A 23562-nucleotide genomic window follows, 5' to 3' on the forward strand; every position below is an offset into this window, starting at 1 on the left:
GGATGAGGTTAGTAGGTTAGGAGATGGAGGTGCGGCTTGAGGTGGGAGGAGGGGACAGGTGAGAGGAAGAACAGGTTAGGGAGGCGGGGACGAGCTGGGCTGGTTATGTGATGAAGTGGGGGGAGGGGACGAGCTGGGCTGGTTTTGGGATGCAGTGGGGGAGGGGGAGATGTTGAAGCTTGTGAAATCCACATTGATACCATTGAGCTGCAGGGTTCCCAAGCAGAATATGAGTTGCTGTTCCTGCAACCTTCGGGTGGCATCATTGGGGCACTGCAGGAGGCCCATGATGGACATGTCGCCTAAGGAATGGGACGGGGAGTTAAAATGGTTCGCGACTGGGAGGTGCAGTTGTTTACTGCGAACCGAGCGGAGGTGTTCTGCAAAGTACTCCCCAAGCCTCCGCTAGGTTTCCCCAATGTAGATGAAGCCACACCGGGTACAGCGGATGCAGTACACCACATTAGCGGATGTGCATCTTTGAATGGTTTTGATGACTTAAGTTTGAAGTGAGTGTCTTTTTAAGTTGTCACAGTGGTTTGTGAGGTTTCTTGAAGTCAAGTTTCTTCGTGGTTAGTTCCCAAATTTGAAACCTGGTGCAGACTGAGCACTTTTGGCAGCTTAGTGTCTTGCAGCTGATTTCTGAGTCTGGTTCATTGACTAGCTCAACTGATTGCTGTAATGTCTTCATTAGAACTGCTGCAAACATCTCCCATTGGTCCATTAAATTAAAAATAAAATTCAGTTATGTAAGACCACTTCCGGATAGCCCCTCATGGCCTTTCAAAGTTCAATATCTTTAACAAAATAAGATGCTGCATTTATGTTGATTCCACATCATGCGTTTAGATTAGATTAGATTCCCTACAGTGTAGAAACAGGCCCTTCGGCCCAACAAGTCCACACCGCCCCTTACAGCATCCCACACATCCCTGAACACAATTTAACATGGCCAATCCACCTAGCCTGCACATCTTTGGACTGTGGGAGGAAACCAGAGCACCCAGAAGAAAGCCATGCAGACACGGGGAGAATGTGCAAACTCAGCACAGACAGTTACCCAAGGCTGGAATTGAACCCGGGTCCCTGGCGCTGTGAGGCTGCAGTGCTAACCACTGAGCCACTGTGCCACCTGTGAGCCACCGTGCCGCCCGATGTGTTGTGGGTAAACGCTTCTAAGGATTTGAGTCAAGTATTGACTTTATTTTAAATTGACAAATTTGTATCAGATCATACCCTTTTGATTGGTTTCAGGGAAAGCCAGCTAATCACATCAGTCTGAAGTGTTCTTTTGTTTCCTCTTCAGGCAAAGGAGTGGCTTTAATCTACAAAGGAAGACAGTGATCTTGGGTAGCTGTAGTTCCACCTTTCGCGTTCAATTTTTAAAATACGAAACTAATTTGAAGTCAAACTAAAGTAGGACATAGTCCTACCAGATCATAGGGTTGCTTTGTCGGTAAAGACAGATGGCTGGTGGTAGTTTAACTAGAGGATCAACACACCTCTGGCAAGGGGAAGAGGGAGAGCTCTTCATGGTAACTTCAGCCAGTGCAGGAACTGACCTCATGCTGTTGGTGTTACTCTGTATCTCAGAGCAACCATCCAACCAACTGAGCTAACACAGTGAAGTCAGAATGTGATGCGATGTGATGATAATGAGCAAGGCAAGTTCTGTATATTATTTGCTTATTATATTGTTGTGCATACCTTATCCAGACCAATCATATAATTTGCTGCTTGTAGCTAAGCGGGTTTCTATGTAACATTTGATTTCAACATTGTTGGGTTGAGGGGTTAGGAATCAGAGAAACGTCCTGCCTCTGATCATTATCTTGTGAGCCTTGATGGAAGGTGTTTGCATCAACAGGATCAGGATTGACTGTAATTCATTTTGTTTTGGTGATGATTGTTCAAACCAATGTAAAATCATAATGAGAGGGCAAGACACAGGAGTATTCTTGAACCCATAGAATATTTCTCCAATATAAGTCTTCAGAAGAACATAAGATAGGAGAGCAGAAAAATGAAGGAGCAAAATGTACCTACAAGGATTTTTAAAGGTACATGCAAAAGCTGGGATTTGGGGTTTCTGGTCAGGACCACTACATTGAGGTCAAATAAGGGTCACATCTCCGTGCAGTGTGAGAAATGGCTAGAAGCTCATCATATGCTTAAGGACAGCAGATGGGCTTTCAAGACTGGACAGCTAATAGGAGGTACTTTAGCTTGGGAACAGATAAAGACTGTAGATTAGGAAAGAAAGAAAGAGCAACCAGCATAAGATAGGAGAGGAGCCACAGCTGCAGCTGTGGCCAGAGTGGTGAGGAGCATCTGAAGGTTTGCTTGGAATTCTGGCCTCTTGGTCTCTACTTATATTTTGCGTTGGATGCCAAATATACTGCCGCTGTATCAAGCCTAAGCAGTGTTAAGCCAAATGTAGTATCACTTAATCTTGCCTTCAATAATGGACGGGTTGGAGGTTAGTGATCTGACTGTGTTTCTGCTTTATTGGTAATATATGTTTGCCACCACTTATGTTGTGAAATATTTTGACTATTAGATGAAGAGATTATTTTATTGTTTTTGGAAAAACTGCATCAGCATTGGAATTTAAATAATTTTCATTAAATATTTAATTTTCTCAAGTATGAATATCAAAGGTTAGTTATTGACAATTTTATATTTAATTTAGAATAATCAAAAACAGAGTGCAGGTGTGATACTGAAACACAGAGAAAGGCAATGAAATGTAGAAAGAAAAAAGATAAAAAGAGAATAGAGTAGTGACTTCAACAGAGACATTAAGACACAGACAGAGTTACTGTTTATATCAATCGTGACTTAAAATTATAAAATTAAAATGAAAAAATAAAGTTGTTTGATTTCTCCAAGACAGCCGTTCAATGTGTAGCAAATGAAGTACAATAAGCACACACATTAATTTTGATGTAGTTAAGGTGACCTTTTTATTTACAATGGATGAAATTTGAAATTCCAGTTACTTATTCAGAGTGTAAAGCCACCAGATTCCATGGATTCAAACAGATTTTAATACATAAGAGTCAACAAAGCTAGCAATACTATCTATCTTATACTCTAACATCTGGATTGAACATGAAATAAACATTAATTAATGGAAAAATTGTGATCAAACACACCACCACAAAATGTGCTTTAAATAGCTGACAGAGCCAAGACAGGTCCCCTTAATTTGTCAGCCACCTACCCAGATATCAGCCATGACTGTGAGTCAAAACCTTCTGTAAAGCTCTGTTGTCCTCATGAGGAATTTCAACTCCATTCTTCTTCTGATCACTAGTCAGCAGCAACTTTACTCCTCCCAATGGATCGGAAATCGGCTTGCTGAAAGAAGACAGAGGGTGGTAGTTGAGAGAGAATGGGAACTGCAGATGCTGGAGAATTCCAAGATAATAAAATGTGAAGCTGGATGAACACAGCAGGCCCAGCAGCATCTCAGGAGCACAAAAGCTGACGTTTCGGGCCTGGACCCTTCATCAGAGAGGGGGATGGGGAGAGGGAACTGGAATAAATAGGGAGAGAGGGGGAGGCGGACCAAAGATGGAGAGTAAAGAAGATAGGTGGAGAGAGTATAGGTGGGGAGGTAGGGAGGGGATAGGTCAGTCCAGGGAAGACGGACAGGTCAAGGAGGTGGGATGAGGTTAGTAGGTAGATGGGGGTGCGGCTTGGGGTGGGAGGAAGGGATGGGTGAGAGGAAGAACCGGTTAGGGAGGCATAGACAGGTTGGACTGGTTTTGGGATGCAGTGGGTGGGGGAGAAGAGCTGGGCTGGTTGTGTGGTGCAGTGGGGGGGAGGGGACGAACTGGGCTGGTTTAGGGATGCAGTAGGGGAAGGGAGGATTTTGAAACTGGTGAAGTCCACATTGATACCATTGGGCTGCAGGGTTCCCAGGCGGAATATGAGTTGCTGTTCCTGCAGCCTTCGGGTGGCATCATTGTGGCAGTGCAGGAGGCCCATGATGGACATGTCATCTAGAGAATGGGAGGGAGAGTGGAAATGGTTTGCGACTGGGAGGTGCAGTTGTTTGTTGCGAACTGAGCGGAGGTGTTCTGCAAAGCGGTCTCCAAGCCTCCGCTTGGTTTCCCCAATGTAAAGGGAGCCACACCGGGTACAGTGGATGCAGTATACCACATTGGCAGATGTGCAGGTGAACCTCTGCTTAATGTGGAATGTCATCTTGGGGCCTGGGATAGGGGTGAGGGAGGAGGTGTGGGGGCAAGTGTAGCATTTCCTGTGGTTGCAGGGGAAGGTGCCGGGTGTGGTGGGGTTGGAGGGCAGTGTGGAGCGAACAAGGGAGTCACGGAGAGAGTGGTCTCTCTGGAAAGCAGACAGGGGTGGGGATGGAGAAATGTCTTGGGTGGTGGGGTCGGATTGTAAATGGTGAAAGTGTCGGAGGATGATGCGTTGTATCCGGAGGTTGGTAGGGTGGTGTGTGAGAACGAGGGGGATCCTCTTAGCGCGGTTGTGGCGGGGGCGGGGTTTGAGGGATGTGTTGCGGGAAATACGGGAGACGCGGTCAAGGGCGTTCTCGATCACTGTGGGGGGAAAGTTGCAGTCCTTGAAGAACTTGGACATCTGGGATGTGCGGGAGTGGAATGTCTTGTCGTGGGAGCAGATGCGGCGGAGGCGGAGGAATTGGGAATAGGGAATGGAATTTTTGCAGGAGGGTGGGTGGGAGGAGGTGTATTCTAGGTAGCTGTGGGAGTCGGTGGGCTTGAAATGGACATCAGTTACAAGCTGGTTGCCTGAGATGGAGACTGAGAGGTCCAGGAAGGTGAGGGTTGTGCTGGAGATGGCCCAGGTGAACTGAAGGTTGGGGTGGAAGGTGTTGGTGAAGTGGATGAACTGTTCGAGCTCCTCTGGGGAGCAAGAGGCGGCGCCGATACAGTCATCAATGTACCGGAGGAAGAGGTGGGGTTTGGGGCCTGTGTAGGTGCGGAAGAGGGACTGTTCCACGTAACCTACAAAGAGGCAGGCACAGCTGGGGCCCATGCGGGTGCCCATGGCCACCCACTTAGTCTGTAGGAAGTGGGAGGAGTCAAAAGAGAAGTTGTTGAGGGTGAGGACGAGTTCAGCTAGGCGGATGAGAGTGTCGGTTGAGGGGGACTGGTCGGGCCTGCGGGACAGGAAGAAGCGGAGGGCCTTGAGGCCATCTGCATGCGGAATGCAGGTGTATAGGGACTGGACGTCCATGGTGAATATGAGGTGTTGGGGGCCAGGGAATTTGAAGTTCTGGAGGAGGTGGAGGGTGTGGGTGGTGTCACGGACGTAGGTGGGGAGTTCCTGGACCAAAGGGGAGAAGATGGAGTCCAGATAGCTGGAGATGAGTTCGGTGGGGCAGGAGCAGGCTGAGACGATGGGTCGACCAGGGCAGGCAGGTTTGTGGATTTTGAGAAGGAGATGGCCTCAAGGCCCTCCGCTTCTTCCTGTCCCGCAGGCCCGACCAGTCCCCCTCCACCGACACTCTCATCCGCCTAGCTGAACTCGTCCTCACCCTCAACAACTTCTCTTTTGACTCCTCCCACTTCCTACAGACTAAGGGGGTGGCCATGGGCACCTGCATGGGCCCCAGCTATGCCTGCCTCTTTGTAGGTTACGTGGAACAGTCCCTCTTCCGCACCTACACAGGCCCCAAACCCCACCTCTTCCTCCAGTACATTGATGACTGTCTCGGTGCCGCCTCTTGCTCCCCAGAGGAGTTCGAACAGTTCATCCACTTCACCAACACCTTCCACCCCAACCTTCAGTTCACCTGGGCCATCTCCAGCACATCCCTCACCTTCCTGGACCTCTCAGTCTCCATCTCAGGCAACCAGCTTGTAACTGATGTCCATTTCAAGCCCACCGACTCCCACAGCTACCTAGAATACACTTCCTCCCACCCACCCTCCTGCAAAAATTCCATTCCCTATTCCCAATTCCTCCGCCTCCGCCGCATCTGCTCCCACGACAAGACATTCCACTCCCGCACATCCCAGATGTCCAAGTTCTTCAAGGACTGCAACTTTCCCCCCACAGTGATCGAGAACGCCCTTGACCGCATCTCCCGTATTTCCCGCAACACATCCCTCACACCCCGCCCCCCGCCACAACCGCCCTAAGAGGATCCCCCTCGTTCTCACACACCACCCTACCAACCTCCGGATACAACGCATCATCCTCCGACACTTTCGCCATTTACAATCCGACCCCACCACCCAAGACATTTTTCCATCCCCACCCCTGTCTGCTTTCCAGAGAGACCACTCTCTCCGTGACTCCCTTGTTCGCTCCACACTGCCCTCCAACCCCACCACACCCGGCACCTTCCCCTGCAACCGCAGGAAATGCTACACTTGCCCCCACACCTCCTCCCTCACCCCTATCCCAGGCCCCAAAATGACATTCCGCATTAAGCAGAGGTTCACCTGCACATCTGCCAATGTGGTATACTGCATCCACTGTACCCGGTGTGGCTTCCTCTACATTGGGGAAACCAAGCAGAGGCTTTGACACCGCTTTGCAGAACACCTCCGCTCAGTTCGCAACAAACAACTGCACCTCCCAGTCGCAAACCATTTCCACTCCCCCTCCCATTCTTTAGATGACATGTCCATCATGGGCCTCCTGCACTGCCACAATGATGCCACCCGAAGGCTGCAGGAACAGCAACTCATATTCTGCCTGGGAACCCTGCAGCCCAATGGTATCAATGTGGACTTCACCAGTTTCAAAATCTCCCCTTCCCCTACTGCATCCCTAAACCAGCCCAGTTCGTCCCCTCCCCCCACTGCACCACACAACCAGACCAGCTCTTACCCCCCACCCACTGCATCCCAAAACCAGTCCAACCTGTCTCTGCCTCCCTAACCTGTTCTTCCTCTCACCCATCCCTTCCTCCCACCCCAAGCCGCACCCCCATCTACCTACTAACCTCATCCCACCTCCTTGACCTGTCCGTCTTCCCTGGACTGACCTATCCCCTCCCTACCTCCCCACCTATACTCTCTCCACCTATCTTCTTAACTCTCCATCTTCGGTCCGCCTCCCCCGCTCTCCCTATTTATTCCAGACCCTCACCCCATCCCCCTCTCTGATGAAGTGTCTAGGCCCGCAACGTCAGCTTTTGTGCTCCTGAGATGCTGCTGGGCCTGCTGTGTTCATCCAGCCTCACATTTTATTATCAGAGGGTGGTAGTTGATGGGAAATGTTCATCCTGGAGACCAGTTACTAGTGGTGTACCGCAACGGTCAGTGTTGGGTCCACTGCTGTTTGCCATTTTTATAAATGACCTGGATGAGGGCGTAGAAGGATGGGTTAGTAAATTTGCAGACGACACTAAGGTCGGTGGAGTTGTGGATAGTGACGAAGGATGCTGTAGGTTGCAGAGAGACATAGATAAGCTGCAGAGCTGGGCTGAGAGATGGCAAATGGAGTTTAATGCAGACAAGTGTGAGGTGATGCACTTTGGTAGGAGTAACCAGTAGGCAAAGTACAGGGCTAATGGTAAGATTCTTGATAGTGTAGATGAGCAGAGAGATGGCGGTGTCCATGTACACAGATCCTTGAAAGTTGCCACCCAGGTTGACAGGGCTGTTAAGAAGGCATACAGTATTTTAGCTTTTATTAATAGAGGGATCGAGTTCCGGAACCAAGAGGTTATGCTGTAGCTGTAAAAAACGCTGGTGTGGCCGCACTTGGAGTATTGCGTACAGTTCTGGTCACCGCATTATAAGAAGGATGTAGGAGCTTTGGAAAGGGTGCAGAGGAGATTTACTAGGATGTTGCCTGGTATGGAGGGAAGGCCTTATGAGGAAAGGCTGAGGGACTTGAGGCTGTTTTCATTAGAGAGAAGAAGGTTGAGAGGTGACTTAATTGAAACATATAAAATAATCAGAGGGTTAGATAGGGTGGATACGGAAAGCCTTTTTCCTAGGCTGGTGACGGTGAGCACGAGGGGGCATAGCTTTAAATTGAGGGGTGAAAGATATTGGACAGATGTCAGAGGTAGTTTCTTTACTCAGAGGGAACGGAACGCTTTGCCGGCGACGGTAGTAGATTCGCCAACTTTAGGTACATTTAAGTCGTCATTGGACAAGCATATGGACGTACGTGGAATAGTGTAGGTTAGATGGGCTTCAGATCGGTATGACAGGTCAGCACAACATCAAGGGCTGAAGGGCCTGTACTGTGCTGTAATGTTCTATGTAATGTTCTATGTTCTAATTCCACAGGTACAGTCCTCATCCAAAAGGCAAACTACACCAGATCTCTTTCAAATCTGTTGTAATGTCTAGCTTTCTTAGTCTTCTTTTTTGACAGAGCTGATTTATCACAGAAACTACCTAATACTGTGTTGCTCATGTTAAACACAGACACATTCTCAGCTCCCAGGCCATTTTGCTGCCAATGTCTGCCTCTGGACTTCCTTGAACTACCAGCAGCACCAACTACTGTTCCTCATCAACTTCCCTGAGCCCCAAATCCCACCTGTTCCAAACAAATAGTGCCTCTTCCCTGAGTCCTAACTGCTAGCTGCACTGAGCAGCTTCTGCTCCTGAACTTCTCTGAGCCCCGGCTGTTGGCAGCACTGAGTTCCTAACAGTTCCAGCTGTCTTTGGGAGCTGAAGCAACCCCTCAGCAGAACAAAAGCAATGATAGCACTTCAGCCGCATCTTCTTCAACTTCGGACTGCAAACTGTTCTTCTGAGATAACATTTTGCGCTACACCCCGGTCCTATGATTGCTGTTTAATGCCACAACACCATGTAGGCCCACTGCCTGATTCCTGTATCCACTGAATACCAGAAATCAAACTTGCACAGTTTTTACCCTGCCAAGCTTTGACCTTGCACTCAAAGCATTGAATTTAGGATCTAGGTTCTCTCACATTATAAAGATTCCCTTTTAACTTCCCCTGTCTCTCATTCACTTACTCTCACTATGTCTCTCTCCGCGTCTCTCTCTCTGTCTCTCCCTCACACACTTGCACACACACACACATGTGCACGCATACACAATCTACCTGTGTGTTATGCGTGAAGGGAAATACTGGAATAGCAATTTAATGGTCCCTGCTTCTCAGGTATCTTTCTCTGGATGCTTTCACTGGTTTGCAGGAAGCATAGGGTGGCTGGTTCACACTTATAAACTGTCTCTGACTTACTAATTAAAAGTCACAGCTTACAACTGCTGAAGGAAAAATAAACTGGTTTTCTTCAGGCTTAAAATAGTTCTTACTGTAGAGAAGAAAGAAAGCTGCTGAGCTGTTGGACATCAGATGGCTTCTCACTATCTTTTTCACTGCCCCAAGCTATTCAGCTGCCTAAGAACCAATTACATCATCGTTGCATGCAGAAGATCTTTATCATCAATAACTGATTGCTAGTCTACAGATCAATCAGCTACTTGTTGCCAGCTGAACATTCATTTATATTTAACCCATTGGCTCCAGCCCATGTACAACCTGCACTTCAACTACTGCTTGAATGATTCGCTGTGAAAATAGCATTTGCAATTAGTGTCAGGTTACTTGCTTTCAAAACTGCAGCTGCCTTAGTTTTTAAAACAGTTATTTCCCCATTTCAATCCCCAGTTTAAAGTACAGAAAAATGAAGAGGAATGATCTTTATACTTGCCCTCTTACCCAAGCCCATAAATCACAGAGTGACCCAGCAGTCAGTCCCGTACACTTATCTGCTCAACAACTGGCCTCCAAGGCCATGTGAATTAGTGATATATCCTGCTGAGTTCTCACCCAGAATTAGGCCTGGGCTTAAAATGACCCAGGTCTCTTTTTTGCTGCAATGAGTAAACTGAAGTTGATTCCAAAACTTGTGCACCAAAATCTGAGGTAGAGTGAGCGTGAAGGTGTAGTTTATTTGGTTAATACTTATATTCTAACAGTTAGATTGTAAATAGTTAAGAAATGGTCAATAGTTTGTGCCAGTATAGTTTCCAGTCCTCATTTGTCAGAGGTATCCACATCTAGACATGGCATTTATACTCCTGCGTTTGAAAGATGAATTTGTAGCAGTTGTGTGTTGAGATAATTTGGATGTTTCAACATCACATCACCAAATTTCCACAAATGCCTCTAAACAAAGGCTAGTATTTTGTTTGTCCATTTGGCTTGACAGCTGGCTTGCGATGCAGAAAGACACCAACACCAAGTGTTCTTCTTAACCTCTCCCCTTGCCTAAGACATGGTGACCCTCAGATTAAACTGCCACCAGTCATCTCCCTCTAATGAGAAAGTAAGTCTAGTTACTTTGCCTTTGCATTTGTTATCAATACGTTGCCAACCAAGTGGTGGAAAAAACATAACCAACGGAGCTTTCGAATGCATTAGCAATTTCAATGGTTTACTTCTTGCTTACTTCTCATTATTTGATAATTGGTGATTCATGATTGATAGTATTAGTAAATATTTTTATGTTTTTGGTTTATTTCCATTTGCTACTTCCTTGGTAAGTTCCTAAATGTTCAATTTGTGATTAATTGCTACTTTAAATATATAATACATGAATCATTCAGATGAAAATTAGACAAACATTTTTAAGTGGACGTTGTGAGTTATGATTGTGTGGTATTTATTAACATAGGACACTTCCATATCAATTGTAAGTATTATTTTATTGTTGTAACTTATACAATACACCGTTAACAATGCTATAATATCAACATTGTACAAAAAACTGTAATTGTTTCATCATGCATTGCGCAAATTTACACAGTCAAGCTGGAAGAGCAGAAAATGTAGGCTCTAAAAAATGCATAAAGCATTAGTCCTGAAAATACAGTGTGATAGTTAAAAGAAATCTCGTGTCTGATAATTTAGATTGTTTCCCAAAAATATTATTTCTCATTGCATTAGCTTTCCTTCAGTTGTAATGTCCTTCACTGTATCTGATACTCTTGGAACGGCATAACAGTTCTGCCCTGTCAGGTAAAAATGTGAGAATACTGGTATTTACACTGACTGGGGCCAAGTGATGTCAATAATAAGGGGTTGCTGACAGGAATGGCGTGAAAGATTCCAGCTCAGTTTTAAAATGTAAGTTCTGACATCCTGATGGAGCAAATTGTTTGACAGTGTCTTTTAATGGATATTTAAAATTTCAAGTGAGGAAACCTAGAAAGATAAAGCTTTTGGCTTTTGTTTTAAAGTAAAGCTTATAAGGTCCTAAGAAAGAATGAGTTAAAGTTGTAAACAGTATGTTTTCTATAGATTTCAGCACAATTAGGACTCACCTAAGAGGCTGAATGTGAAAAATGGCATATTTGGGGCTTAAAATGGTTGAAACAAAAATTCAGTGGCAATGTCTACATTACTTCCAATAAATCAGAGTGTGACAAGAAACATTGTGACAGTGATTCATAGATTGAAGGGCAGAGGTGAGATAGACATTGGAAACAAGACAAACTTTCTCTCATAAGCCAGAGAAGATTGAAGTGAGATTTTAATCGCATCACAGTCTTTGTGGAAGCATGACTCAAATCTTTCATAGATTTGAACCTTTTATTGCACCTTTATTATTAAAGTGAAAAAGAATTGTTTACAAAATAAAGTAAATCTTAGAACTTCTTCAGCAATAAGAAATTTAAATTTGCGTTTATTTGGTATTTTTCACCACCTCACTCTCTTAGCCAATTAAGTAGTTTGAAGTCTCATGAAAGGTCAGCCAATTTGCACAAACAGCAAGATCCTACAAACAGCAATACATTGTCGGCCAGGCAGTGTGCGTTTTTATGCTGTTTGAGGACGTTCGGCCGGAACATTCAAGACAACTACCTGCTGTCCATCAGATAGTATCATGGAAAAGATGAGTGTTGCCTCAATTTAATGTCATATCTGACAGTGGCTCACTTTACCCTCCAGCACCAGTGGATTTGAGGAGCAGTGCTCATAAAATCCAGCCCATGGCATTCCCACCACCCTTTCCAGACCTGTCCAAAATTGTACAGGTAGCTGTGAGGTTATTGGACGGCCTGCCTGCCCTTGAATCCGTGGAGATATGTAAGTGGCCAGCTTTAGGGCCTCATCACACTTCCACTGCAATTTTACCCACTGTAAATGGAAGCCCATCCCCAGCAAGAACCTAGCAGCTTTAGCTGCGTTAACTGGTGTCAGACAAGAAAGGGACTTCCTTCATCAGTTAACTGTGCTGATTGAAATCACCTTCCCAACCCCACATCAGGATTGCACTCCTGATTTCTTCCCCTCCATAGCCTCTCAAAGCCTCACCCCAATTCCTCAATCCCTCTTACCAGGGAATCAACTACCTAAGCAAAGCTTCACCATGCTCCCCACCTCTCCCAATTATCTTGGTATCAGGCTTTACCAGGAATCCCCATTAGGAATTGTTTATAGTCCCAGCAGTGGCCACATCTCCCACCAGATGCTGCTGCAGAGAAGGAAATTGGCTAGCAGTTATCTGTGGTAGGAACACTTATCCATTAGAAGGAGAGGTCCTGCCTCCAGCCTACTAATACCAAAAATGACAGCAGGGCAGCCATTCTTCCAACGGGCAGCTAACCTCCAAATCACGACTTTAGCATGAGGGGTATGGGGGCAAGGGGTGACATAAGGCAGGGAGCATGATACTCTGCAAAATTCAGCCCAGTATATCGGACAGTATACCATTCCAATTGTACTGCACTACTGCGTCAGCCTAGATTTTATGTTCAAATCCCTGAAGTGAAATCAGAACGTATCTGTGAACGCATCTGACTTTAAAGTAATATAAGAAGCCTTTCTAATTTTAGGAAGTGCTAAAACGAGCACATGCCTGTCACTGAACAATGCAGCACTTGGGCACATTGGGATATTGTAGCTACTTCAATCCAAATATCATGTCTCTAGGATATTAGGCACTTTTTCCTCACTCTGTATTTGTTTCTTTTTTCTCTATTCACATAGAACAATGAACAAAGAAAACTACAGCACAGGAACAGGCCCACAGGCACAGGATCGAGGTCCTCTGTCCAAACCTGTCATCTATTTTCTAAGGGTCTGTATCCTTTGCTCCCTGCCCATCCATGTACCTGTGCAGATACATCTTAAAAGACACTATCGTAGTCCACTTCCACTGGCAACGCGTTCCAGGCACCCACCACCCTCTGTGTTAAGAACTTGCCATGTATATCTCCCCTAAACTTTCCTCCTCTCACTTTGAACTCATGACCCCTAGTAATTGAGTCCCCCACTCTGGGAAAAAGCTTCTTGCTATCCACCCTGTCTCTCCCCCTCATGATTTTGTAGACCTCAATCAGGTCTCCCCTCAATCTGCGTCTTTCTAATGAAAATAATCCTAATCTACTCAACCTTTCTTCATAGCTAGCACTGCCCAGAGGCAACATCCTGGTGAACCTCCTCTGCACCCTCTCCAAAGCATCCACATCCTTTTGGTAATGTGGCGACCAGAACTGTACGCAGTACTCCAAATGTGGCTGAACCAAAGTCTTACACAACTGCAACATGACCTGCCAACTCTATATAAACTTATTTACTGTTTTGATGTTCAAGAGTTTGAGCAATTGAGTAATTTAGGGAAAATAAACAAGTAACTTACTATTCTGAAAAGTTCTAAAAACCTTTCCAAAAGTCTGCTGCAGTGTGTGTGTTTGTGTAGCAAAATCCAGTAGTGTGAACTCTTGAAGTGACTTCATTAACCCCCAGATCAGCTATATTTTAATGTTCTGATTTTTAGACGTTTCATAGTTTCTGAGGCCTATTTCTTTTTAGTTTTAACATGAAAAATGTTCAGTAATTATGTTACTTTCATGTCAGTATTCTTCTGTATTGAATTATCTCCTCACATCATTGCTATTTCCTTGTTCTATCTCATATGTAATGTAGATTTTATATTTTTCAGTGTCTCAGTTCTACTACAGTTTCCCCATTTAATACCACCCTCATTAAACATTAATACTATTAAAAATGCATGATGCATCATCTGATAAGAGCTTTGAAAACCCTTTTCTCATTCAATGTGAAAAAATATTTATAGCTTGGTGGTTAGAATAACAGGTTAGATTGTTTATTTAATTTTCTGACCACTCTGGACAGTGGATCTGTTGTTGATTGAGACAGTATAAGTGAGAATGTTAAAATTGCATATCTTTGATTGTCCCCAAAGGAATAAATAATTAATGCTATTTAAAGCATTGGAGTTACTCAGATTAGCAATGGAAAGTGTAGAGGTGACATCATAAGAAATAATAAGAACTAATTACACTTCTGATAAAACACCAGCTGATATTCTATCACCATGCTATATATGATGCAGTATAACTTATACTATCTGCTTACATCATCTGTGAGCTAGAGAAGGTAGAACTCCATTGTCAGATATTCAACTGTGTGTGCAAATCACTAATTGCCAACCTCAGACTGCCATCAGAAGACCTAATAATTAAATCTCAGATATTAAATATTGCTACCAGTAGCAGCTGAAGTTTTATTTTTACCTTTAGTAAGTAAAATTTAACAAGCAGCCTGTGAAACTCTGGTGGTGTAGGAACAGTTCTTCTGGCGGTCTCACTGGCAAGCTTTATGTTTCTGAAAAGTTAGTGCCATCTGGAGTGCAGGATACTGCTGAAGAGCTGTTAATGAGTTGGCTAATTAAACATCAATGTAAATAGCCATCTGTATTATGAAATGCAAAGGGTGCAAGAGAACTGGATTAGAATCAGTAGAGGTATAGTCAGTAGCACAGATGGAATAAGTTCCAGAATCTTACATGAGAAGATATATTAACTATAATTGAGATGGCACCAATACAGGATGTTAGCTAGAACGGGTGTCCGCATTAACAGGTCCAAAAGGCCTAATATCGATTGAAACGTAATCATAATCATAATTTGAAAAGTAAACCTGATACAGCAATTGAGAAGGGTCTCAAATAATTCTGAGTGCTGTTTGAAGTGAATTATTGTACTGAATTCAGTAGTACAGACCTTGATATTATCAAGGATTGTTCAGCAATGAGTTAACATTGATATTGTATTGCTTCACTTCAGCTGAAAAGATTACTCGGATTTTATGCAATCCGATGTAAAAACTGATGTAACTGAATAAGAATCAGAAATCGTGGTTGACTTTTCCTGGTAAGGGCAGCGAGGCTATCACCCAGCCAGACGAAGGAATACAAACTAAGGGTTAACCATAGATCTGCCTGGATAGTAGCAATATTTTCAGCCATGCAGTATTTAATTTCCAAAAGTAGTTGGATGATAGAATGCCTTGTTTAACATTACTATTTGCCATTAAGGCATGCAATAATATGTTTTAGAATTAAAATGAAAGAAAAAGCAGTGCTGTTAAGATCACTCCCTCATAAACTTTAATTTCGCAGTGATTCCTTATTCTCTTATTGAGGTCACTGAAAATATGACTCCAAAGTTTTTTTTAACTAGCATCTCCATTGATTGATGACTGTTATTTCATTAGGAAGCTCATAAGTGTTTTATAAAAGCAGTTCAGATTAAAGATCATCAAACTGAAATGTTAACTCTGTTTCTCTCTAGAGATACCACCTGACTCACTGACTTTCTACCATTCTATTTTTATTCCAGAATTCTATCATTCGTGGATTCTTTTTATATGAACACTTCTTTTTCAAATTGATTTAACAACTAAGTTGAGCAACACATTCTAATTTAAGCACACTAAAATGAGTTGAATATGAAGGAAAATGAAAGGGCCTCTTTAATTAATGGTCAAAAGACAAGCATCTCAAGGATATTTTATTAACAATCCTTAAACAACAATTTACAAACTACTGCCTTTTAAAGGTGAGCAGGTTATCAGACTTATTTTTAAACTTAGCTACATTGGATCTTCCTCCAGGAAAAAGTAAAATTTAATTCAAAATGGAATTCTTCTAGGCTGGAACGAAACTTGTCTTCAAATTTATGTTTTCAAAAGGGATTCCACGGAAAATGGTAGCAGCTGTTTAGTTATTCTTTCTTGACTACTAGAACAACAGTCCTGTGTTTTCTTTGCAAGTTGTCTTAAAGTTTCTCTTGCAATGAAGCTGTGTGGAGCAGATTTACTCCTCAGCTCAGGAACTACTTGTGAATCTGGGGTTAAGTAATTTTTCAGTAAAATATGCTTTTCAGACAGTTCTATGTGTTCTGCAGTCTTTTTCTGGGAGAGAAGGACAGCTGGACTTTCATTTGTTGAATCAATATTATTTGTAATTTTTGCCTGAGTGCAATAATCTCTGTGACCAGAACACAATTCCTTTGCGGTTAGCTTTCCATTTGAAAAAATTTTCTGCATAGGACCCAGTTGTTCAGGTAAGTTGCTATGATTGTGCGTGCTGTTTGAATAGAATGAATTGTTGACTGCTGTAGACTTTTGCCCCCATACTGATGTATAGCCTGATGCTTGTTCAGAAATGCAGCCTGCCATGTTTGCTGAATGGGAACCCCTGCATTGTTCAATGTTTCCTTGGTAACACTGAGTTCCAAAGTCCCAGAGGGCAGGGTTTGTGTGCACAAGAGGAATGTAAAAATTCAGTAATTCCCTGGATGTTGAAGGGTTAAGTTGTGATGGGTCAAAAAACTGGTTGTAGCCGAACCTAAGTAAGTTGTATTCAGGGACAGTTTCCACACAGGGTCTTGTGAACGTTTGAACTGCAGTAATTTCTTGTAACTCTCTCTCTCTGTACTCTCTCTCAAGCATCACACTTTCCAGCTCCTTGTCTGCAAATGCTCTCCTTTTCCTCATTCTGTCACTTAGTGGTGGTAGAACAAAATGGTTTGGACAGGAGAAATTGTCATCCTGTGGAGGCCGATAACCTGCAGAGAAAATGCAACTGTATGTACAATGTGGAAACATTACCCATTAACAATATTGACATTACCCTTCTATATAGTGTACAATGTCCAGTGATAAAGTACAAACTCTATCCACAAAATAACTTCAACATTATCTAACAGAAATGACATTTACAAATGAGAAAATAAATCCCTCCTCATCTCAGCCATAAATTTGTGCTCCTTTATTCTGATACTATGCCCCCTGGTCCTAGACTCTCCCATGATAGGAGACATTCTCACAGCATTTACCTTGCCATGCCCCTTAAGAATCCTGTATTTTTCAATGAGATCACCTCCTATTCTTTAACACTCCAGGGAGTAGAGTCCCAATCTGTTTAGTCTTTGCTCATAAGGTAATCATTCTGTGCCAGGGATCATCCTAGTGAACTTTCTCTGAACTGCTGCCTGTGAAATAATACGTTTCCTTAAATAAGGGGACCAAAACTTCTCACGGTATTTCAGATGTGGTCTCATTAGCATCTTGTACAGTTTCAGTAAAACTTCCCTACTCTCATACCCCAACCCCTTTAAAGTAAGGGTTATCATTCCATTAGAGCTCCTGACTACATGGTGCACTAGTGAGCTAGCTTTCTGTGTTTTATGCACAAGTACCCTCAATTTCCTTTGTGTTGCAGTTTTCCTCCATTTAAATATTCTGTTCTTTTGTTCTGTTTCCCAAAATGAACAATTTCATATTTTCCCACATTATACTTAATTTTCCAACTTTATCCCTACTTACTTAACTATTAATATCTCTCTCTATACTGTTTGTATCCCACTTACAACCTGCCTTTCCAAATATTTTTGATTGTCAATGCTACACAAACATCCTTACTTGTCTCTTCTAACTTTGAGATAAATACAATCTACACCAAGAATATATTTGTTTCAAATTATTTCAGATTCTGTAGGGCTTCAGTTTTATTTGTATCAAAATCTTGTGTTTTACCTTGATACTTACGTTCGTCCTTGTGAATATTTGTTAGGATGTAACCACTAAGAATATTTACTAACCTGCCCTAATTTGCGCGAAGAGAATATAAATTAATGCAGCCACATTTAGTCATTTGTGCTACTTGAAGAGATTTCATTTAGGTTAACAACTTTTGATGGGTAGTCCTTAACTTAAAATAGAGGTTAAGCAAAATGAAGATATTCTTCACAAGCTTGGGCACAGTTTTCCAGAACAGTTCTCTATGTTTGCGGGTTGAGCAATCATCAGGGAACATAGAATTGCTATTGTGAAGATCTGGAATCAAAGACAGTGAGTCATAATATGTTTATACTGCAGGTAGCATCTGAATGTAAGTGGTTGCAGTGTTAGTTCCAGGCAGTCAGTAACTCTTGATTTATACTGTAGCCGCTCTATCTAGACATCAGCATTGTACATGCATGTAAGCTCACATCACAAAGTGTATCTCATGTTTGTTAAAATGTAATTATTTTTGGGAATGAGGGTGGGAGTTTTCATACTCTAATTTAAATCCAGATAAGTGTAAAAAGTTGTTAAAGGTCTGGTAGACACTCCACTGCATTTTAAACTAAGTTTGCACCGAAATTCAGTTATATTCTATTTGGTGTCAACCCCAGATAGGACAACAGCATCTTCATCAAGAGTTGGCACACTATTTCTCATCAGAAATATGTTCAGGCCCATCTCCATAGCTACTTTCAGAATTCTCTGAGAGTGCAACATTTTGCATTGACTCTAATGTTGAAGTATTAAAGCACTCTTAGATCACAATAAGGTTGTAAATGAAATCCTGTGTTGTTGGATATATGAGCTGACTTTCAACTATGAAAAATCCTGATTAAGTAAAGCATGCATGCTGGCACCCCCTTGCAAATCTCTCAAGCTTGAGAAAGTGGAAGGTACTGCAAGGTGCAGCTTGGCTCAGGTCTGCTGGTTACATATCGCCCTCTGTAGAAACCTATCTGAAACTGTTACCTGCAGCATAATTGGACCTAAACTGCAGGAAACTTCAATATGCGACTTGGAGGAAAACACAGAGATAACAAAAGTTCTGGCATTTTTAATATATATTTCAACAGACATAATTAAATTGAGGCACATAAACAGACGCTATCACTTTGAAATTTAAGTGCTGTTATACTGTTCTTTTGGTTCAGAAACCACACGTTGGTGAGAAAGTTTCTGCTTTTTCTGCTTGAAGCATCTCTTCCATAGCTGTGTAGAAGATTTGTGCATAGCAATAAAACTAAGAATACCAGTTGATGCATAACAGATTCAACAGCATCACCATCTGAATTTGACTCAAAGACCTGGAGTTCCTCAGATCTAAGTCAAGAAAGCAGGAGAAAACTTAGAGCCACCCCAAACCCCAACCACCCCCACACACATGTACCTTCACTCACACACACACAGCTAACCATTTTCAGAAAGGCTTGCACACAGAAATAGATGTAATTGAGATAAATGCCTTTAAGAACAAAATGACACAGATCTGGCTTCTTAAAAAAGTCATGATGTGATGCACCAGAAAATCCGAAAAAAAAGAGAATAAATTTTGAAAAAGCAGTTGAAAATTACTAAGCCTTGTCAAGTTAGTAGCTTTCATAAAAGAAAAAAGTTTCTGCATAATAAAGCTGCATAAAATCATGATTTTGAAGATTGGTCGTCTGAGCAATAATGTGGAACATACAAATTCTATGTATCAGAGACAGAGTGTGAGTGAGAGCCATATGGCATAAAGTAATCAATTCAATGCTAATTTTGCACTTAGCCAATATATCTGTTGATGCAGCAGAATAAGCTGTGGGTCTACATCACACAGATTCATATCACTTAACACAAAACTGACTAGAGAGAACTTTAACAAAGAAATGTGGAGAATGGAGAAACAGGTCAATTCTGAGTTAATTTATCCATAATTTCTTATTATTGTTTTATAAATCTGTGATGTAATCGCTACTTTACATAATTGTTATTTCATTTGAAGTTTCTAAAGCTGTGGCAACCATCCTTATCTTTCTGCATTCAATTTAAACTAGAAATGAGAAAACATTATGTAGTCTAAACTGAAAGTCGGAAAGTCATACAATGAGTGTCATACTGTTATTGAAGAAAGACTTTGACTTAAGCCTTTACCTTTTTATTGTTGAATCCCTCAGTGAAAGATCAAGTCAAGTGTAGAAGATATAAAGAATAGACTAACATATACTAAATGAAGAAGGCTTGAAAGACTATCATGTACGAATACAAAATTTAACTACCTGATTAAAGTTAAAAGGGGCTGAGAGGGAGATAGCAAGAGCTGCAGATACTGGAAGTCAGAGTCAATATAGTGTGGAGCTGGAGGAACCCAGCAGGTCAGGCAGCATCAGAGGCATGGGAAAGTCAATGTTTCAGGTCGGGACCCTTCATCAGGGCCTTCCTGTCTGACTTTTCTGTTTCTCTGATGCTGCCTGGCCTCCTGTGTTCCTCCAGCTCCATATTGTATTGACACTTAAAAGGGGTTGAGTCTGGATAATTGTAATCCTTGTCAGTTGTATCACTGATCTCTTGAGTATATGTTTAACAATTTTACCTTCCAATATGCTTTTTGCCAGGAGGCTGGGCATCCGGGGGTAACGCTGATAAGATGTTCTGCGGACAGGGGCTGTTGATTCCTTGTAATTCACACCTTTCTTTACCTTTTGAAACCAGAAACTATTTAATTAATTTATCCTTTAAAATGTCTTTTAAAATGTTAGAGCTACACCAAAGTCCAGATACCCCAATCAGAAAACCAGCACATGAATCATAATCACACTCTCATTACCTATTTGGCTACCCTATAACAAGACTTATACTATGAAATAATGGAAAAGCTTCCTACTAGTTATCTATAATTATCTGTTTGCTGACAATTCGTCTCTTGAATCGTTTCTCATTTGCTGAAATGGCTTTAAGTTGCTTTCAGTGTAGAAGATTTGTTTTCCTAAAATGTATATACACATTAGAATTTGACTGCACTTGAGATCGAGGTCAGATTGGATTGAAGGAATTGTATTTATAATTTAATTCTTATATCTGTTGCAACTAAATATAATTGGATTTATAATTCGATTTATCTTTGATTTGAGTGACGCAGTGGTGCCAGATTTAGGAGAAAAAAAGTCACGAAAGCATAAAACATTTTAAAAAGTATCTGACATCATTTTACTCACTGAAGTAGTTAGTTTTTCTTTAATATAAGTTATCTTAGACAATTCTGTTGTTTGGATTAGGAAATGATTAATTCAGTCAGACCTACATGTGCCACGTGTGCAATAGCGTGAATTAAACACTCAGGTGTGAGGTTGAACATGCTTATTCTCTAGAATATTTTTTTCTTTTATTTCTAATATTTTTTGCTTCTACAGAGCCGGCTTCCAAACAGAATGTCTTGTCAAATTTGTGCAGCAACGTAAGTTTATAGTCTTATTGTTTAATTAAAATACACAACCCTTCCTGTGATTATAGATAATAAAATTGAGTTTGATTCCACAAGCTGTCCCGCCTTCATTAAACTCATTCTACAGTTGTTAACATCACTTCCAAATTTATAGTGGCTAATACAATGCCAATTTTCAACTTGCCTGACAAAGTTTATGTTCCAATGTGACTTGATCCATGCCACTTTGGGATACAATTAAGTTTAGAAATCGCATTTTAAAATACTCAAAATATAGAAATGAGGGTTAACCTGAAAGTTCAACTCAAGCCTGGTGGTTACATACTGTTTGACCCTAAATCAAGTGTTTAATTTTTGTGAAATCGCGCACTATGGAGTCATTTTTAAAAAAAATTCGCCTGACCTCCGTGGCCTGCTGTCTCCTCAGAGCTACCTGGGCTGCCATCACTCTCTGCCTCTCCACCACCAGAAGACAGTTCGTGCACTGACAATCTCTCCACCGACAGAACCTCTTGTGTCCCTTCAGACAGGAGACGACGCCGTGGTTCCTGCAGCGAGCGCACTTGGGGCTCCTCGCCAGTCTCCGTTGCTCCGGGGCTGGCTTCTTTGCTTTCTTGTCGGCACTCATTACCCTGTCCTCTTCCTCCTCCCCTTCATCATCTGCCTCAACACACCGCAGAGCATCGCCTTGGGACAAGCAGATCTCCAAACTTTCCACATCAATTTCCTCCTCGTTCAACCCATCAGATTGTTGGAACGGTGAGCCCGTCTCAGGAGACTGAACAGACATCTGAAGCACGCCAGCGACTTGACGTTGGATCTCAGAAAGCCGATCTATTCGAACTGCCGGTTCTGGTGGCTGTGAATACTGGCTTTGGATGGGTAGCTGAGCGTTGACTGGCAGCGTGAATCTACTCCAGACTTCGTTGGACGTTTTCCTTTTATTCCTTGGGCAGAGTGGCGCAACATTAAAACTGAGCCACTTCCCTGCCCCCGCACGTACACCCATCTACCCAGACCAATCTCTTACGTCCGTCGCTGCATTTAACGACCCTCCCTTGCATTTACCACTCTTGAGTAACTTAACCGCTCGCAACGTCACTGAGTACTTTGCCACAAGCAGAATTAACCCTTAGGGTGCTGAAATTCACTCTGGCCAGAAAACCACCCGACACTCCGTGGTAAATCTATTCGGGTCCACTTCTGCCTCGTTTCTTTCGAAGCAAATGAATCAAATTCTGAGAAAAGCAAAGATATTGGAGTACTAAAATAGCAAAGTTTTGCTGTAGTACTTCCTGGAATAGATTGACGCAGTGTGCGCTGCAGTGTTTTCACGGTGTTTAATCCCAATATGTATTACTTTGTGCGACCAGAATGTGGCGAGGAATAAAGCTAACTCGCAAACTTTAAGTTGCAGAAGTAGCTGTGATAGCGCATGGAGCTGCGCCACCTTACTCCGCAATGCTGAAGAAGTTAACTTCCAGATACACGTAACCAGTTGTAATGCAGAGGGATGCTTTGTGGCAGCGGCTCCTTACACAAGTTTCAAGTGTTTTTCTCAGTAATGTACTATACAGATACTGGACCCTCGTGAAACGTCACTTCTGCCTTAATTTTATAAACTAAACCGAATCCGCCAGTTCGATAGTCTGTCGACTGCTTTCCAGTTCTGATTACGTGCTTTTCAATTTTGATAGCTTGAAGACTTTTTATACGAACTCTCATAGCATGGCGATATCCCAAATTAAAACACTTATAGTGGAATGAGACTGTTTTCCTGAAATGAAATCTGACCCTGAACTGAAAGCCAAAGAAAGCTAACGACCACTGGTCTATTTTTTCTGTATGTCATAGAAGTTCAACTTTGTAAATAGTCGTCAGTTTGCCCGTAGGTATCCTGGTACACGTTTAGCGAAAGTGACACGCCTTCTTGGAAATGATGACTTTAGTTCACTTTTCTAAATGACTTCCTGACCTATTTTTAAAATTACTGCTTTCACATGACTCAAACTACATATTTATTTTACCTCTACTTTAAAATCCAAATTCCCAAATGACAATTAATTATTCACCTTACTGCACCTCTCCAAAAAGAATAAAGTGAAATGGCAACTGAAAGAGGCATTTTCATTTTCTAACAAAATTATTTCTTATCATTTCCATTTAATATTGACAATTATAATATGCAATTATTAACCTAAAAATTGCTGGGCTGGCTGAAATGAAATGAGAAGAAAATAGCATATGAGCCCTGATGATGTTCTAATGATTAGAAAGGTCACTGGTCTAATGCATTTTTGTGCCTTACTGAAAGGAA

General features: G+C 42.3%; 1 protein-coding gene across 2 annotated transcripts; it reads right to left on the reverse strand.

The window, feature by feature from the left end:
* Positions 1–3051: 3051 nt before the first annotated feature.
* LOC125456698 (doublesex- and mab-3-related transcription factor 2-like) lies at positions 3052–22284 on the reverse strand. 2 transcript variants are annotated; one of them, XM_048540079.2, is made up of 3 exons: positions 21649–22284; positions 20397–20502; positions 3052–3363 (listed from the first exon to the last, which is right to left on the reverse strand). In XM_048540079.2, the coding sequence occupies exons 1-3, from the start codon at positions 22252–22254 to the stop codon at positions 3332–3334; spliced, it is 744 nt and encodes a 247-aa protein (XP_048396036.1). In that variant the 5' UTR covers positions 22255–22284; the 3' UTR covers positions 3052–3331. The 2 variants fall into 2 exon arrangements, with proteins under 2 accessions (XP_048396036.1, XP_048396035.1); XM_048540078.2 differs by lacking the exon at positions 3052–3363 and adding an exon at positions 10730–16827.
* Between the last annotated feature and the right edge of the window lie 1278 nt (positions 22285–23562).

Source organism: Stegostoma tigrinum, chromosome 8 (assembly GCF_030684315.1).
Source record: "Stegostoma tigrinum isolate sSteTig4 chromosome 8, sSteTig4.hap1, whole genome shotgun sequence".
In the NCBI taxonomy this organism is placed as follows: Eukaryota; Metazoa; Chordata; class Chondrichthyes; order Orectolobiformes; family Stegostomatidae; genus Stegostoma; species Stegostoma tigrinum.

Excerpts from the sequence above, each read along its gene's own strand:
- LOC125456698 (XM_048540078.2), bottom strand. The coding sequence starts at position 22,254 with ATGGGTGTACGTGCGGGGGCAGGGAAGTGGCTCAGTTTTAATGTTGCG. Across the intron at positions 20,503-21,648 it reads GGAGACAGCAGGCCACGGAG|GTAAAGAAAGGTGTGAATTA; the intron begins GTCAGGCGAATT and ends TGGTTTCAAAAG. Across the intron at positions 16,828-20,396 it reads GGCAAAAAGCATATTGGAAG|GTTATCGGCCTCCACAGGAT; the intron begins GTAAAATTGTTA and ends TTTTCTCTGCAG.